This window comes from Seriola dumerili, unplaced genomic scaffold (assembly GCF_002260705.1).
Source record: "Seriola dumerili isolate Sdu_G_001 unplaced genomic scaffold, Sdu_1.0 BDQW01000550.1, whole genome shotgun sequence".
NCBI classification, from domain to species: Eukaryota; Metazoa; Chordata; class Actinopteri; order Carangiformes; family Carangidae; genus Seriola; species Seriola dumerili.
In genome coordinates, this window is record NW_019174805.1 from 1,376,207 (window position 1) to 1,390,851 (window position 14,645).

Below are 14,645 nucleotides of genomic sequence, written 5' to 3' on the forward strand. Positions count from 1 at the left end.
CTAGTCAGGAGATCTGCTCAGTCTCAGCTCATTCAGTGGAGAACTTTACGAACTAACAAAGTCCAGTGACAAAACAAATCTGAATTATTTTGCCTTTGATTTGTTTTGTTTTCCAATTAATTGTTTTATCCTTTAATACCTTATTTAAGTTGCAGAGCCTGGTTGATATTGTGGTGTTACGTGTTTGTGTTCAATATTTGGTTTGTTCAGTTTGATCTGTCTTTATTATTTTGACTTCTGGTTATTTATGCCATGTTTTCATGCATTTTATTATCATGTTTTATTTATTTTAAAAAAGTCCAATCACAAAAATCTACAAATATTCACATTTGAAAATCTGAATTCTTGACCGTCTTGCTTAAAAATAACAATATAAATTATATACTTTTTTTTTTTTTTTTGCACTGTTCACTGTCTGCTGTAATCCCTCTGTGGAACTAATAGGACTAATTTATCTTAACTTATATATATTTTGTGATAGTACTTAGAATTTGACTGAAGCCAGGAGTCAGGAGCGTCCAGCGGAGGAGACGGCGATACTGAAAACCTGTTTGGTTAAACTGAACTCCTCAGCGCTGGATATCTATTGTCTATGTGGCCACATTATTTACAGAATTCATAGTTTTACAGAAGTTCGACAGAGACAGTAAACTCACCTACAAAGAGGCCAAAAAACACTCAGTGGTTTGACCCCCCCCCCCCTTTAACCCCATAGAGACTTGGTGGCACTAATTCAACGAGGTTCCTGTTCCTGCGCTTGCATTCATTACATGATCCTCCTCCTCGACAGTCAGAGCTCAGAGTCAAACATATTTATTTCTTCTTCTTCCAATAACAATATATTTAAGAATTCACTTTAGGATTACTGTTGTGATTTCAGTCGGACTGTGAAAGTTCTGGCTTTTGCCACCAAATGAACCTTGAACCCCCCAACACCCACCCACCCACCCTAAAACTCGTAGGGAGCGACGAACAGGGTGACCTTGGTCAGGTAGCGGCCCAGCAGCGTGTTGCGCTCCAGCTCGCTCATCTCCACCTCGGCCTCCAGGGTGGCGGGACCCTTGATGGGCGTCACCAGGAGGAGCGTGCCGGTCTGTCGTCCCGAGCGCTGCACGCTGAAGTGGCCCCGTCCGCGGCCGCCCGCCAGGCCGAAACGCAGCGTGTCGCCCAGCACGCGAGCCGCCGACACCCGGAAGAGGACGCGAGGGGCGGACATGTTGGACACCATGGACAGGAAGTGGAAGGAGATTGAGTTTGGCGCCTGAGTGCACGCCTTGTCTCCCACCATACATGGGTTCCTCTCACAGCGCCTGGAGACGGCGAAACATACAGAAAGGTTGGTGGTTACTTTATGGTATTTGTATTTGTTTTTCTGGCTCACAGAATACGTTCGTCCAACAACAATTATTGATTATTGAACAATCATTTCTCAGATATAATGGTTAAACTCAATCTCTTTAGGTTTTGGTCTGATGAAGACGTCACCCAGAGTTGTGGGAAATTATAACAGGAATTTTCACTGATATTTTAGAAACAAAACGATCAATGGATTAATCAAAGAAATCGCCTGTAGATTAATCAATAATGAAAATAATTGTTAATTGTGGCCAATGAGAGTCAGTTACTTTCTTTTATTTTCATATTCTATTTTCCACAGCCTTCTCCTAAAGTATTGGACAAGTTTTGGGGCTCAGGCGGTAGAGAGGGTTGGCCACTAACCGAGAGGTCAGTAGTTCGATTCCCGGCTCTTACAATCAGCATCTTTTAGTGTCTTTAAGTGAACAACATTTTTATTGTTATTCTCAAGCTGAAGACTCCACCTCCCATGGAGGATGTTTGTTTGCCCTCTCCTAGTCCCAAATGTCAAAGTGCTCTTTGTATTCAATCTGCACTTCGTGACTGTACGGGACATTTCTGAAGTTACAGCTTCTCCGGGAAGATGAACACTAAGACAACCCAGCATGTGGTAGAGATGCCCTCTGGAGAGTCTGTACTCCACAGCGCTGTCCTCTCCTTACTGAAAGACAGCATCGTGGTTCAGCTGTGGGAATAAATCAAAAGTCCGCGACCCAGATCCGGATAAGCGGGAGACGACGAGACGAGACGAGAGACACAACCACGTTTAGTTCCCGGCCGCTGCCTCTCGCCCAATCAGCTGATCACCTGACTGGAGCCTGAAGACCCCACAGGGCGTCTGAAGCCAAACCTCAGTCTGACTCGCAGCCCAGTCACAGTTAGTGGAGGGAAGCTAAGTATCGGGTGGAGAAAGGAAGTGGGGAAACTCATTGTTTTCAAATCTCTCTCCATCTCTGTCATTTGCTTTTTATCTTGAGTCTTTATTATGAGTCTTTGTCTTTTGAGGTGAGAGGTTTATGGTTTGCATTCCTCTAGTCGCTTTGTTTACAGCTTCATTGTCCTCTTCAGATGTCATTTCCCTGTAGTTTATTGTAAGTTATAGATGCAGTTGGTTTGTTAGCTGCTTGCTAATTGGCTCACAGTGTCTTCCAGGTCAGAGAGCAACTCTGTGTTTTCGATCATCAACTGTCTAAAGGTCATTTGGGAAATATCCAACGGTGGTAATGGTAATTGAAGATGGCAATGTAAAGTGTGATGCTTCAATAAGAACTTTTAGCCACAAAGAGGAAGATCGCTCCACGGATTGGCAGCGTCAGTCAGTCCACCTATCAGATGCCTCAGAAAGGCTGTACACCCAAAATTCATATTAAATCCTGAAGGTTTTATAGAGATGTCACAGGGTAGTATGCAGCGTTCAGGTAAACACGACCTTCCAGAATTTCCTCCATAGAAGGAACCACGTCTAAAAAAGCCTCTGACAAAGAAAGAGAACCAACCTGAGCACAGGTGGACTGACCATGAGGACTACTGGCTCAAGTCCAAGTCAGCCAGTGGACTGTCAAAACATCTGTTAAGTTCTTAACATGTTTACCGGCTCCGTCAGTGTCATTACTGGCTCAGTGAGTGTCATTACCGGCTCCATCAGAGTCATTACTGGCTCTGTGAGTGTCATAACTGGCTCCATCAGTGTCATTATTGGCTCCGTCAGTGTCATTTCTGCAGCTGGTCCCAGCAGCCTTGGATAAGTCCAAGGCTGAATTTAGTGAGATGGAGAGAACTCAGAACGGGCTTTTCTTCTCCTCCTAAGTGACTTGATGGTTCATATTGTTACATGTCTGTTTTCATTAGCGACAGCTACAGTAGCATGATAACATTAACTAACTTGCTATTATCAATATAAATGTGTTTGGCAGATATTGTTATAGCTGGCTAACTGTCAGCATTGCTGTGGAACATACAACAAAGCGTTTGTCTCGGTCTGAGATGCTGATAGTCTAGTGCGACATCTAGTGGCCGTGGTGATCGTTTACAAAACCTTTAGACTGAGCCATCGGACTGATGTGGTGCGGAGCTATAATGGCGCTGCAGTGATGGAACAAACAGGACTGTGATGGAAAAGGTCAGAAAGACACGAACAGCTCAGAGTAAAGCTAAAAGAAAGAGGATCTGATCATGGAGGATGATCTTACATCGGTGACGTCTTGATGTACGTGGCGTTTTTCATGTGAGGACACTTCACTGCCACACACTGGAAACCTCCGAAGGTGTTCACACACACCTGGTGCGCTGTGCAGTTGTGCATCCGGTTTTCACACTCATCGACGTCTGGACCAAGAAGAGCAGAGGGGAGAGAATTACAACCACAACTGACTAATGACTGACAGGATGTCCCGCGACCTCTGACCTGTGCAGCTGCGGCCGTCCATGGCGAGGTCGTACCCCGCTGGACAGAAGCAGTGGAAGCTGCCGGGAGTGTTGACGCACTGATGGACGCAGAGGCGGCCGGGCTGACCGAGAGGAAACAAGTGGCACTCATCGATATCTGAAACACAGACCGGAGCGTAAGCAGCCGAAGAACACATCACGTATTCGTAAGTAAATATTTGTTACCTGTGCAGATGTTGTTGTCGCGGCCTGAGATGGTGAAACCCACGTCACAGGTGCAGCGGGTGGAGCCCAGGAAGTGAGTGCAGTGAGACGGTCGGACGGAGGAGGTGGGGGAGGAAGATGGCAGAACAGCAGAGGCGGGGAGGGATGAAGAGGAAGAGGAAGAGGAGGGAGCAGCGGGAGAGAAGGCGGCCAGGGAGTTACCGGTGCTGTTGAAGCCTGAAAACAAAAAAGTGAAACGAGATTTCAGAGGAAAAATAACAAACGCAACAAACCCAGAACCAGCAGCTGAGTCAGCTGTTTGACTCACGTCTGCACATTGGCTGCTGCCCGCTCCACTTCAGGGACTCCAGACACACTCGGGTCTGTGGGCCAATCAGCTCGTAGCCCGGTTTGCACAGGAAGTGAACCTCGTGTCCAACGCCAAACACCCGGCCCAGTCTGCGGCCGTGAGTGGGGAGCTCTGGTTTGGGGCAGGACGCTGGAGGCAGATAAAGACACAATCATTTACCTTCTATTCATGTTCATGTTCAGTGCTGCCACTGACGGCCAGACAACAAACTGCAGCTGTTCGCCCACTCGTGTTTCTTTACACCTGACATCGACTTTCTGCCCCTCACAGGTCACTGAAATATCATGTCCACCTCCTCTACGCCATTCACTCAGCGTCATTTCTCACCTCTCTTCTTGAAGATGGCCACGGTGCTGTTGTGCAGAGCGCTGATCTTTTTCCTGAGGGAGCGGAGGCCCTGCTGGTACGACGCCTCGTGGACCGCCAACATCTTCTCCACCTGTCGCAGCGAGTTCAGCAGGTCGGGGGTGGACGGACACTCCTGTGGACGGGATGAGGACGGGTTAGACTGACGCTGGAAGTAGGTCCTTATATTTTTTTAAGTGTTTACAAATTGTAAAAGGTCAAAGACCAAAGAAGTAAAGAGAGGGAGAAAAAATGTATCCATTGTTGATATAAAACCATCAATATGTGCAGCTTTAAAGGTGAGGAATCATCAAAACCACAGATTTCGCAAAAGTAAAGGCTAAAGAATCTTAATATGAACTACAATAACACAAGTTCATAGTTCCTGCACCAGACGACTACCTTCAGTTCGTCTCCAGTCTGCTGTGTGTCTCAGGTGTGAGGTCTATACATAGAGGTGAGGTTTTCTGAGCTGCAGTAACATCTGGGTGAAAAGTGGCCCTGAGCCTGAAACTGACCTCCACTGACGGCTGAAACACCACGCTCAATGTAACGTTACACAACGTAATGTAACGCAACGTAACATAACGCAACGCGACGTAACGTAACATAGCGTAACACAATGTAACGTCACGTCACTTAACAACGCAACGCAACGCAGCAGAATTAACCTGTGGGTCTGTGGTTGGCGTTTGGAGGCGTCTACATGTGGTTTGTCTCTGAGCCAGTGGTGGATGTGAAGGAGGTGAACTCCAGTTCAACATGTTGGAGAGATGATCATATTAGAGCAAGAGAAATGGTTTTTAATCCACAAAAGACACTAAAACAAAATGTAAAAAGTTGCTTCCATAATTATATCTAAATAAATGAAAATATAACCATAGTTTTATTTGTAATTTTGGCTCCGATTTCACTGCACACAGAAACATGGACTGATAATTATGACAATATCTACAGACAATGTGCTTTAATGAAATAAAGTGAAACAATGTGGAAATGGAGGCGACCAAAATAAAACCAAAAATCTTATCAAAACTTTCAACAACTCTGCATTCAAAATGTTCCAGCTGTTTTCAGATTAATTTACCACAAAATGTCAATGTTTCTATGTAAAAAAACAAAAATCTTCTGTCTCTATGAAAAAAACCCCAAAAAACTCTTAATAATTTCCAAGTATATTTCATGATTCTTATAATGTTTTATCTTATTATTATTAATATTACAATTATTGGTATAAACCAGCTTTGCCTGATTTGATCAGTGTGAAAAACAAACAAACTTTATTTCCAGAAAATCCTGACACGTCTTCACTGATGATGTTTTTTTACTTACTGCTGACTGACTGCGCATCAGGTAAAACTTTATTTAAAAAGACATTTTGATTTCAACAGACCCCCTGGTTAGATAGATGTGGGTCAAATTAAAAATGTTCTTTAAACTTTTATACATAATGTTTTATTTTTATTGTGATTTTATATGTGTGTTGTGTTTTTGATAAATACAAATCAGGTTTTCTTTATTTCTGTCATCTACAAGCTGCTTGTCTTCCTTTTATCATTATTAGGAAATTGATCAATTATATTTCCTGTCCAGTTCATCTCAGTTAATAAATAATAAATAAACAATTAAATTAAATTAGATTAAATTAGACATTCAACGGATTAAGATTTCACAACGACAGCGAACACCAACTTTCCTGTATGAAGACTCAGTCTCAGTAGAAACACAGTGGACTCCTGAAACTGGAATAAACCACTAAATAAACATGGTTGGTTCCTACCTGGTCACCTGGACTCACCTGAGCAGAAGAAAAGCACATGTGATGAAGACTCAGCATCAACATCAGCGCCCCAGCAGCCTTCATCATCCTGCACAAAACCTCCATCCTCATCCTGGGAAACCTGCTCCGCGTCTTCAGCTCCTCCAACACTGAATCCTCTCCTCTCTCGCTCTTTCTTTTCGAGGGCACTTGCCAAATTTCACTCACTCAACAGCCTCCCACCTCCACCTCCCCCCCCCACCTCTCCTCCATGTCACATATTTTGGAGGCGGGAGGAGGAGAGCAGCTCCCACATCTGGAACACGCTTTCACTAATTCTGACCCATCAGCAGAGCCAGAATTAGACTCTCAAATTATAAGGGGAGTCAGCTGGCGGTCTTTTTAATCATCATCTGCACAACAAAGCAGCTTCACTTCAGACTCGCTCTCCGGCTCAAAATATTCTGCTCCAATTACAGCAAATATAAACTCCCACTTTTTTTTTTCTGAAACCCTAAACCTGCTGTCTTCCAGGATAATGTTGTGTGGCTCCTAAATGACAGGGCAGCCGATAGCCCCGCCTGGATTACCCCCCCGCCAGAAAAAGATCCTGGAAGAAATGCAAGACAGGACCCTTAACAGCTCCCTGCAGCTGCTGCAAGTCCAAACTTTAACTCAAAGTCATATATAAGGCATGATAATGGCAGCGTGTGAACATACACTATAATCTCCTATAAGACTGTTCCAGCGCTCCGACACACGAATCCGAAGTTTGGTGCCTAAAAAGATCAGATTTCAACAAGGCCTTGAAAGTCATTGAAGACTCCTTGAATTATATCCTATATATTATATATATTACCTCTTTAAACTGTCAAATCTCTGCCTAATGTTGATTTGAGATGTTTTTATTTATACGCCTACTTTTCTTTTATTTGGTTGTACTTTTTTCTTGTAAAGCACTTTGTAACTTTGCTATATAAATAAAGTTATTATTATTGTTGTTGAGTTAGAAGTCCTGTAATCCCTGCTAACAGTAACCACGTGTTATATCTTTAAAAGACACCACTGAGTACTCGGTCGCAATCCTGCTATAGGAACGTTCACATTGTCCTTGAAAGTCCTGGAAAAATTGTGCTTTGGATGGCGACAAAAGTCTTTATCACTGTGTAAATTTTATCAAGCAATTCTGTGAAAGTCATTAAAAAGTCCTTAAACTTAATGTTCAGTTCAGTGTGAGAGTTTTCACTTTCTTCAAAGTTGTTGACAGTTTGTGTATTTAAGCAAAAAATAAAGCTAATTAAAATTTCAGAATCATAACGACGTCCCATTCAGTACTGGAGGACTGAAGGCAATAGTGAATATAAAAAACTTTCCACGGTTTTAAAACATAAAAAGTTATTTCGGTGTGTGACCTGTTGTGACCCCGCCCCTCAAAGAAAGGGATTTGAGACTCGTTTGGAATCTGAATCGTTAAAATCTAAATGATGAGCAACGCAGCACTGACGGCAAAACTGAAATACGTGTTAAAAGTTTCATTTAAAAATTGAAAATCGTTTTAAAAGTTTTAATTTTGATCAATAGGTGAATCAGAAGAATGAGACTATCGATCTATAGACTGTGGAAGAACTCAGACACTGATGATCTGTAGTGACATGAACCACGTGTTAGAAATACAAAAAAATGTTCCTTCATTTGTAAGAAATTAATTAAATAAAACTAATTAATTAAAACGGATTTCCATAAATGTATAACACAGTAATATTCACAGGTGATTGTAAGTGTGTTATTCTGCAGTAAGAAGCTAGTGCAGTGTGGCGGACGTCCACCAGGGGGGGCTTCAGTCTTTCATTTGAACCTGTGTGTCTTTATCTGTTGCCTGTTTCCAAACCTGCAGCTGATGATTGAGTCAGAATCAGAAATCCAAAGAGAAATGTTTCCTCACATGTGGCTGAGCTGCGTTCTGGAAAATGATTATTTATGTTGGTGAAGTCACTAATTAGAAGCTGGAGCTGTGATTCCTGAGAAACCACATGAGGGATCAGAGCCGCGAGAACAAAGCTGGTTCACTCAAGTTTGTCTTTTCAGACACGAAGAGAAACTGACGACAGACAAACACGAGTTGGTTCTGAAGTTAATGTTTGTTTGTGTTGTTTTCCTGTTGCTTATGTAGAAATATCAAACTATAATTGAACGGTATTCCTTCATGAGAAAACGCCCTGTCGTCTTCTGATAGATGCAGCTGCTATTTATATCCTTTATACTTAAATAAAAGGACAACAATATAAAATTACTTCATTACAAGTAACAGTCCTACATTCAAAATCTTTCAAAATAAAAATAGATGTAACACTCAAAGTATAAAAAATAAAAGTACATTATGAAATGTCTCCATTACAAGTAACAGTCCTACATTCAAAATGTTTCAAAATAAAAAGGAGAAGTAACATGTAAAATACAAAAGTACTAAATGCAGAAAAGTGTTATACTATCATTTATTATATCACTGGATAATCATCAATGATTCATCTGTGTGTGGAAGCAGAACTTTCCTGCTGTAGTTGGTCGAGGTGAATCAAGTTTAAACAACTGTATGTTAATCCGTAAACTCCCGTGTAACTGTTGATAAATGTAGTGAAGTAAAAATTGCCAAAGTACAAGTAATAAAGTTGCATGAAAATGAAAATACTCAAGTGAAGTACAAGCACATTATTCCACCACTAAATAGATGGATTCAGTATTAAGTAAGTCTTTTTTATACCCAAATGCATTTTTAGTTTATTTCTATACTATTTTTTACATTAGAAAACTGAAATATATAAATAAATATATATATATATGTATTATATTAATACATATATATATAAACATATTTACAACCATGAGGGTGTCAGAGTATTGGAAACACCTCTGAATATAACTACAACAACACCACCACAAACTCTGATCACAGTGCTAAAATAATTCATTATAAATGAATGAACACCTCTAAGACATTGTTAACAAAACCTTGAACATAGAGGTGCTATAAAGGTCGGCTTAAAGGTGTACCTAATAAAGAAGATAAGATACCAAAAACACGCGTAAGGTGTCAAATATAGTGGGTACAACCAATGATAAATAAATAACAAAATACATGCAAACACTAAAATCCTGGAGAAGGAGGAACAGAATTTGTGAACCAGGCTTTTAAGACTCCCCCTGCAGTCTGATGGATGAACCCTCATTGAAATGCATGCTGGGAGGCTGTTTGGCAGCTGCTGACAGAGGTTAACTCCAAGATAAATAAAGGAGCTCAGGAGACGCTCCGGCGCTCCTCATCATCATATCTTAATTAGATAGGACAGCTTTAATTAAAATTAAATCATTTTAATGGATTTTGCAATTAAAACGGAGTTAGATGACGGCCAGTTGGCCGGGCCGACAGTGTCTTCCCTCCCCCTGACCGAGGTCGAATCATAAACACTGATCAAACTTAAACTTGGCATTTATCAGCTGATCAACGCTGCTTAAAGGTCCATATAGTCTAAAAGTAGATGTCCATGTGTTGTTTGATTATAAAACAGATTTTTTTTTATTTTGTTTTGTTTTTTTCTCAACAGATCATCACACACACCTTTTTACCTTCTTGTGGGAGGAGCCTCATTAAAGGTCCCATATTATATCTGTATATTGTATCTAAAGGTCTCTGTCCATGTGTAGTGTGATTATAGATCAGGTCTAGGTTCTATATTAATACTGTGAAAGTATCAAAGCCTCAGTCCACAGAGAAATGCACACAGCCTGTATTCAGAAACTGAGCCTTAAAACCAGCCGTCAGGACTTCTGGAACTTTGTGATGTCACAACGAAGCAGTCACGCCCCATATTTTACTCTTCTTCTGTGTTTTATTTTGAAGTGTTGATCCATCAGAAGATATAAAAACCATCTCAGTGTAGTTTTACATCTCCTCTCTCAGGCTTCTCTCTGGAGCTCTAGTAACAACAGGTCGGTGAGCCAATCAGAAGAGAGGAGGCTCTGAGCCTCTCTTCTGATTGGCTGACTGTTTTCAGAGTGATGCAATAAAAATATAGCAGATTTCAGGTAAAAACACTCAGAGAAACCAAATCCTGCAAGGTTTGGATGGTGGGTCCTGGTGGGCGGGGCTTGGTGACTGCTTTGTTGTGACATCACAAAGTTCCAGAAGTCCTGACGGCTGGTTTTAAGGCTCAGTTTCTGAATACAGGCTGTGTGCATTTCTCTGTGGACTGAGGCTTTGATACTTTCACAGTATTAATACAGAACCTAGACCTGATCTATAATCACACTACACATGGACAGAGACCTTTACACTGGAAGGAGCTTTAATATTGTGAAAGTCAATCAGCATTATATATTATTATAATATTAACTGGCATAAGGATACAAAGTCTTTCCTTACTAGACTCATGTTCCGGTTGAGAAGGGAAGAGTAATTCAGAGATGTAATCTGGGGCCTGTACATGCAAAGGTTTAATGAGCAGGCTCTTAAAATCAATTCTAAAACCAACTGGCTGCCAATGTGAAGACTTAATTTTCCTGCTCGTTGTTAGAAATCTGTCCGCTGCGTTTCTGTGAACTGATTTCAGATTTATGCCAGCTCAGAGGTCGTTACAGCTGTCTAATGATGAGGAAGTGAAGGTGTGCATGATGGGTAAAACTCAGGGGATGTGTAGTCGAGGCCACAGTCGAACATCGCAGCGAGGTTTCTCACAGAAGGTCTGAGATATTGGCAGTGTGGCCGGGGCCGATGATGGGAGTTTAGCTGGAGGACAGTTTCCCTCCTCCACCAGGGGGCGTGGCATCTCCGCAGGTCAAACACAATGGACTTCCTGTCTCATATCAAGACTGAAGGAGTCAAACGACAGAGCATCTTCATCCGAAAAGTTTCAGTGGAGTGTTACCTGAATGTGTCGTCACCTGTCTCCCCTCCTCACTCTCTTTCTCTCTCTCACTCACTTACTATACATGCTCACTCACCCGTGCTCCCCCCCCCTCTCCTGCAGATAAATGAACCAGTCCCCTCCCCCACCCCCCCTCTTCTCCTCTCCACCCCTCTCAGATGGTACAACCCGCTGCCATACTCAGCGGTCACCTCTCTCTCTCTCTCTCTCTCTCTCTGTTGGTAAGCAAGGATTCAGTCTCTCACACTCTCACACAGTCGTCAGGTTTTATTTCTCTCTTCCTCCTCCTCCTCCTCCTCTTCTTCTTCTCTTGTTATGACTCATTTCAGGAGTGACTGCCACCGAGACAGACGTGAGTACCACACACACACATGCGCACACACACACACACACACACACACACACACACAGTGTAATATCGGTGTGATTTGAGAGACGTGAGGACACATGTGGTGATGTTGCTGTGTGACTGTGGCGATCAGGTGTGTGTGAGTTCATGTGACAGATCATGTGAGGAAACAACTCGTTGAAGCAGCTTTCAGATGTGGACTGTGATGCAGTTGAATAAGAGGAGGATGTTCTCAGTAAAACATTGTGTGGCGTGTGTGTGTGTCTGCTTTTGGATTTCTGTCTTTGTGTGAAGTTTTTACAGTGAGGACATTTTTAGAAAGTGAGCACTAGAATATTGATGTTTATGTTTTTATATGAAGTATAAAAAAACGAATCTCACATAAATAGAGAATGTGCACAAAATATTTTTGTCAGAGATCCTTTAAAGGTCTGTACAGTCTAAATGTCTCTGTCCATGTGTAGTGTGATTATAGATCAGCTCTAGTTTCTATATTAATACTGTGAAAGTATCAAAGCCTCAGTCCACAGAGAAATGCACACAGCCTGTATTCAGAAACTGAGCCTTAAAACCAGCCGTCAGGACTTCTGGAACTTTGTGATGTCACAACAAAGCAGTCACCAAGCCCCGCCCACCTGGACCCACCATCCAAACCTTGCAGGATTTGGTTTCTCTGAGTGTTTTTACCTGAAATCTGCTATATTTTTATTGGATCACTCAGAAAACAGTCAGCCAATCAGAAGAGAGGCTCAGAGCCTCCTCTCTTCTGATTGGCTCACCGACCTGTTGTTACTAGAGCTCCAGAGAGAAGCCTGAGAGAGGAGATGTAAAACTACACTGAGATGGTTTTTGGTTCTTAAAACCACAAATATATCTTCTTATGGATCAACACTTCAAAATAAAACACAGAAGAAGAAAATATGGGGCTTGGTGACTGCTTTGTTGTGACATCACAAAGTTCCAGAAGTCCTGACGGCTGGTTTTAAGGCTCAGTTTCTGAATACAGGCTGTGTGCATTTCTCTGTGGACTGAGGCTTTGATACTTTCACAGTATTAATATAGAAGCTAGACCTGATCTATAATCACACTACACATGGACACAGACCTTTACACTGTACAGACCTTTAATGAGGCTCCCCTATAAGAAGATAAAATCGTGTGTTTGTGCTGATCTGTTGTAAAAAAAACAAACAAAAAAAAAACACTCCCATTGAACACTTGATGAAAACACAGCTCACCATGATAGCGATCAGTATCCACTTCAGCCTCCGCACTAATCACTGGGAGTCAAGTTCAAGGTTCTGTTTATTCATCCGTAAAATCGTTGAAATGTCAGCGCTCACATCCCTCGCTGTTTGCGGTCACAGATGAAAAATATCATCAGTGTTAAGTTTTCTAAAAACTGGCCTGAACATTTTAACAGAGGCTGCGATCACCGGCGTGTGAAGAAGTGACCCCGGAACATTTAACAATATATTATTTTACTGCTGTGGGAATGAATGCAGCTGGGAAGTAAATCTGACAGGTGACTCCTGTAGCTGTTGGCTGAATGTAATGTGTTTAGGTTTATTGAGCTCACATGTCAAGCTCAATTAACTCGCTCATTTACTCCCAAAATGCATCAGAAGTCACGGCGCTGAGCACTTTGCATCAGTGATGATTATGTGTTGAACAACGCAGCCGCAAACAGACAGTCCAGCCTCTGAAATGAGCTGCGAGACGCATTTCCTTCCTCCAGTCTCATGACTCCTGATTAGTGGTGTCTGATAGAGAAGGGGAAACTTAAAGAGACAGTTTTCTGTACTGAAACAAAAAAAATTGTCTTTATTTTGACTTTAGCTGGTTTTATTTTTCTCATGAAAACGTCCACATCTGGAATCTGAGGAAGTCAGTGAAGGTGTCACGACTGGTGAAAATGGGTATTCAAGGTTTGCACCTGAGGTCGCAGTCAGGCACATTCAAAGGGCCAAACTCAGCCGATCCCTAAATGCGACGAGCACTTTGCATCACCAGTGACGACGGGAAAAACAAGGCAGCTGTAAACACATCATTCACCCTCTGAAACGAGCTGTGAGACACATTAAAAGCCTCATGTGAGAATTCAAAACAACTTCACTTGTTGTGAAGAGAGTCCAAAGAAGCAAACCACTGAGGAAGCAGCATAAATAAGTCCTGCGTAACAGCAGTGTTTAAATAACTCTCATCATTTAATGACATCGCTGAAATCGAAAAGATCATTCATGCCTCACGTTTAAGAGAGTGAGACCGAGGAGTTCAAGAGGCTGACGCAGGTTTATCTGTGTCCTGAGGGGAGGAGGCTGTGTTGGTCGTGTATTTGAGAATCACTCGTATGAAAAGATTTGCTCTTAAGTGACACATACAAGTGATTTACGAGAAAAAATTCTGGTACACTGTCGCACAGGTCATGTACATGTCCACCTTTCTTCACTGGGAAATTTACAGCTCCTCCAGTGTAAAGGTCTGTGTCCATGTGTAGTGTGATTATAGATCAGCTCTAGCTTCTATATTAATACTGTGAAAGTATCAAAGCCTCAGTCCACAGAGAAATGCACACAGCCTGTATTCAGAAACTGAGCCTTAAAACCAGCCGTCAGGACTTCTGGAACTTTGTGATGTCACAACAAAGCAGTCACCAAGCCCCGCCCACCTGGACCCACCATCCAAACCTTGCAGGATTTGGTTTCTCTGAGTGTTTTTACCTGAAATCTGCTATATTTTTATTGGATCACTCAGAAAACAGTCAGCCAATCAGAAGAGAGGCTCTGAGCCTCCTCTCTTCTGATTGGCTCACCAACCTGTTGTTACTAGAGCTCCAGAGAGAAGCCTGAGAGAGGAGATGTAAAACTACACTGAGATGGTTTTTGGTTCTTAAAACCACAAATATATCTTCTTATGGATCAACACTTCAAATAAAACACAGAAGGAGAGGAAAATATG

General features: G+C 42.1%; 2 protein-coding genes across 2 annotated transcripts in view; one reads left to right on the forward strand and one right to left on the reverse strand.

The window, feature by feature from the left end:
- Nucleotides 1–949: 949 nt before the first annotated feature.
- LOC111235961 (fibulin-7-like) lies at nt 950–6,551 on the reverse strand. The gene is made up of 7 exons (XM_022764536.1): nt 6,459–6,551; nt 4,643–4,796; nt 4,274–4,444; nt 3,967–4,182; nt 3,761–3,898; nt 3,546–3,681; nt 950–1,310 (listed from the first exon to the last, which is right to left on the reverse strand). Exons 1-7 carry the CDS (start codon nt 6,549–6,551, stop codon nt 950–952), a joined length of 1,269 nt encoding a protein of 422 aa, XP_022620257.1.
- A 5,057-nt stretch (nt 6,552–11,608) lies between these two features.
- The window catches only part of LOC111236016 (RNA-binding Raly-like protein), a 43,688-nt gene continuing 40,651 nt past the window's right edge, over nt 11,609–14,645 (forward strand). Inside the window, exon 1 of the mRNA XM_022764602.1 lies at nt 11,609–11,690. Within this exon, the coding sequence (XP_022620323.1) occupies nt 11,654–11,690 (37 nt within the window). The 5' untranslated portion in view covers nt 11,609–11,653. The remainder of the gene's footprint in view (nt 11,691–14,645) is intronic.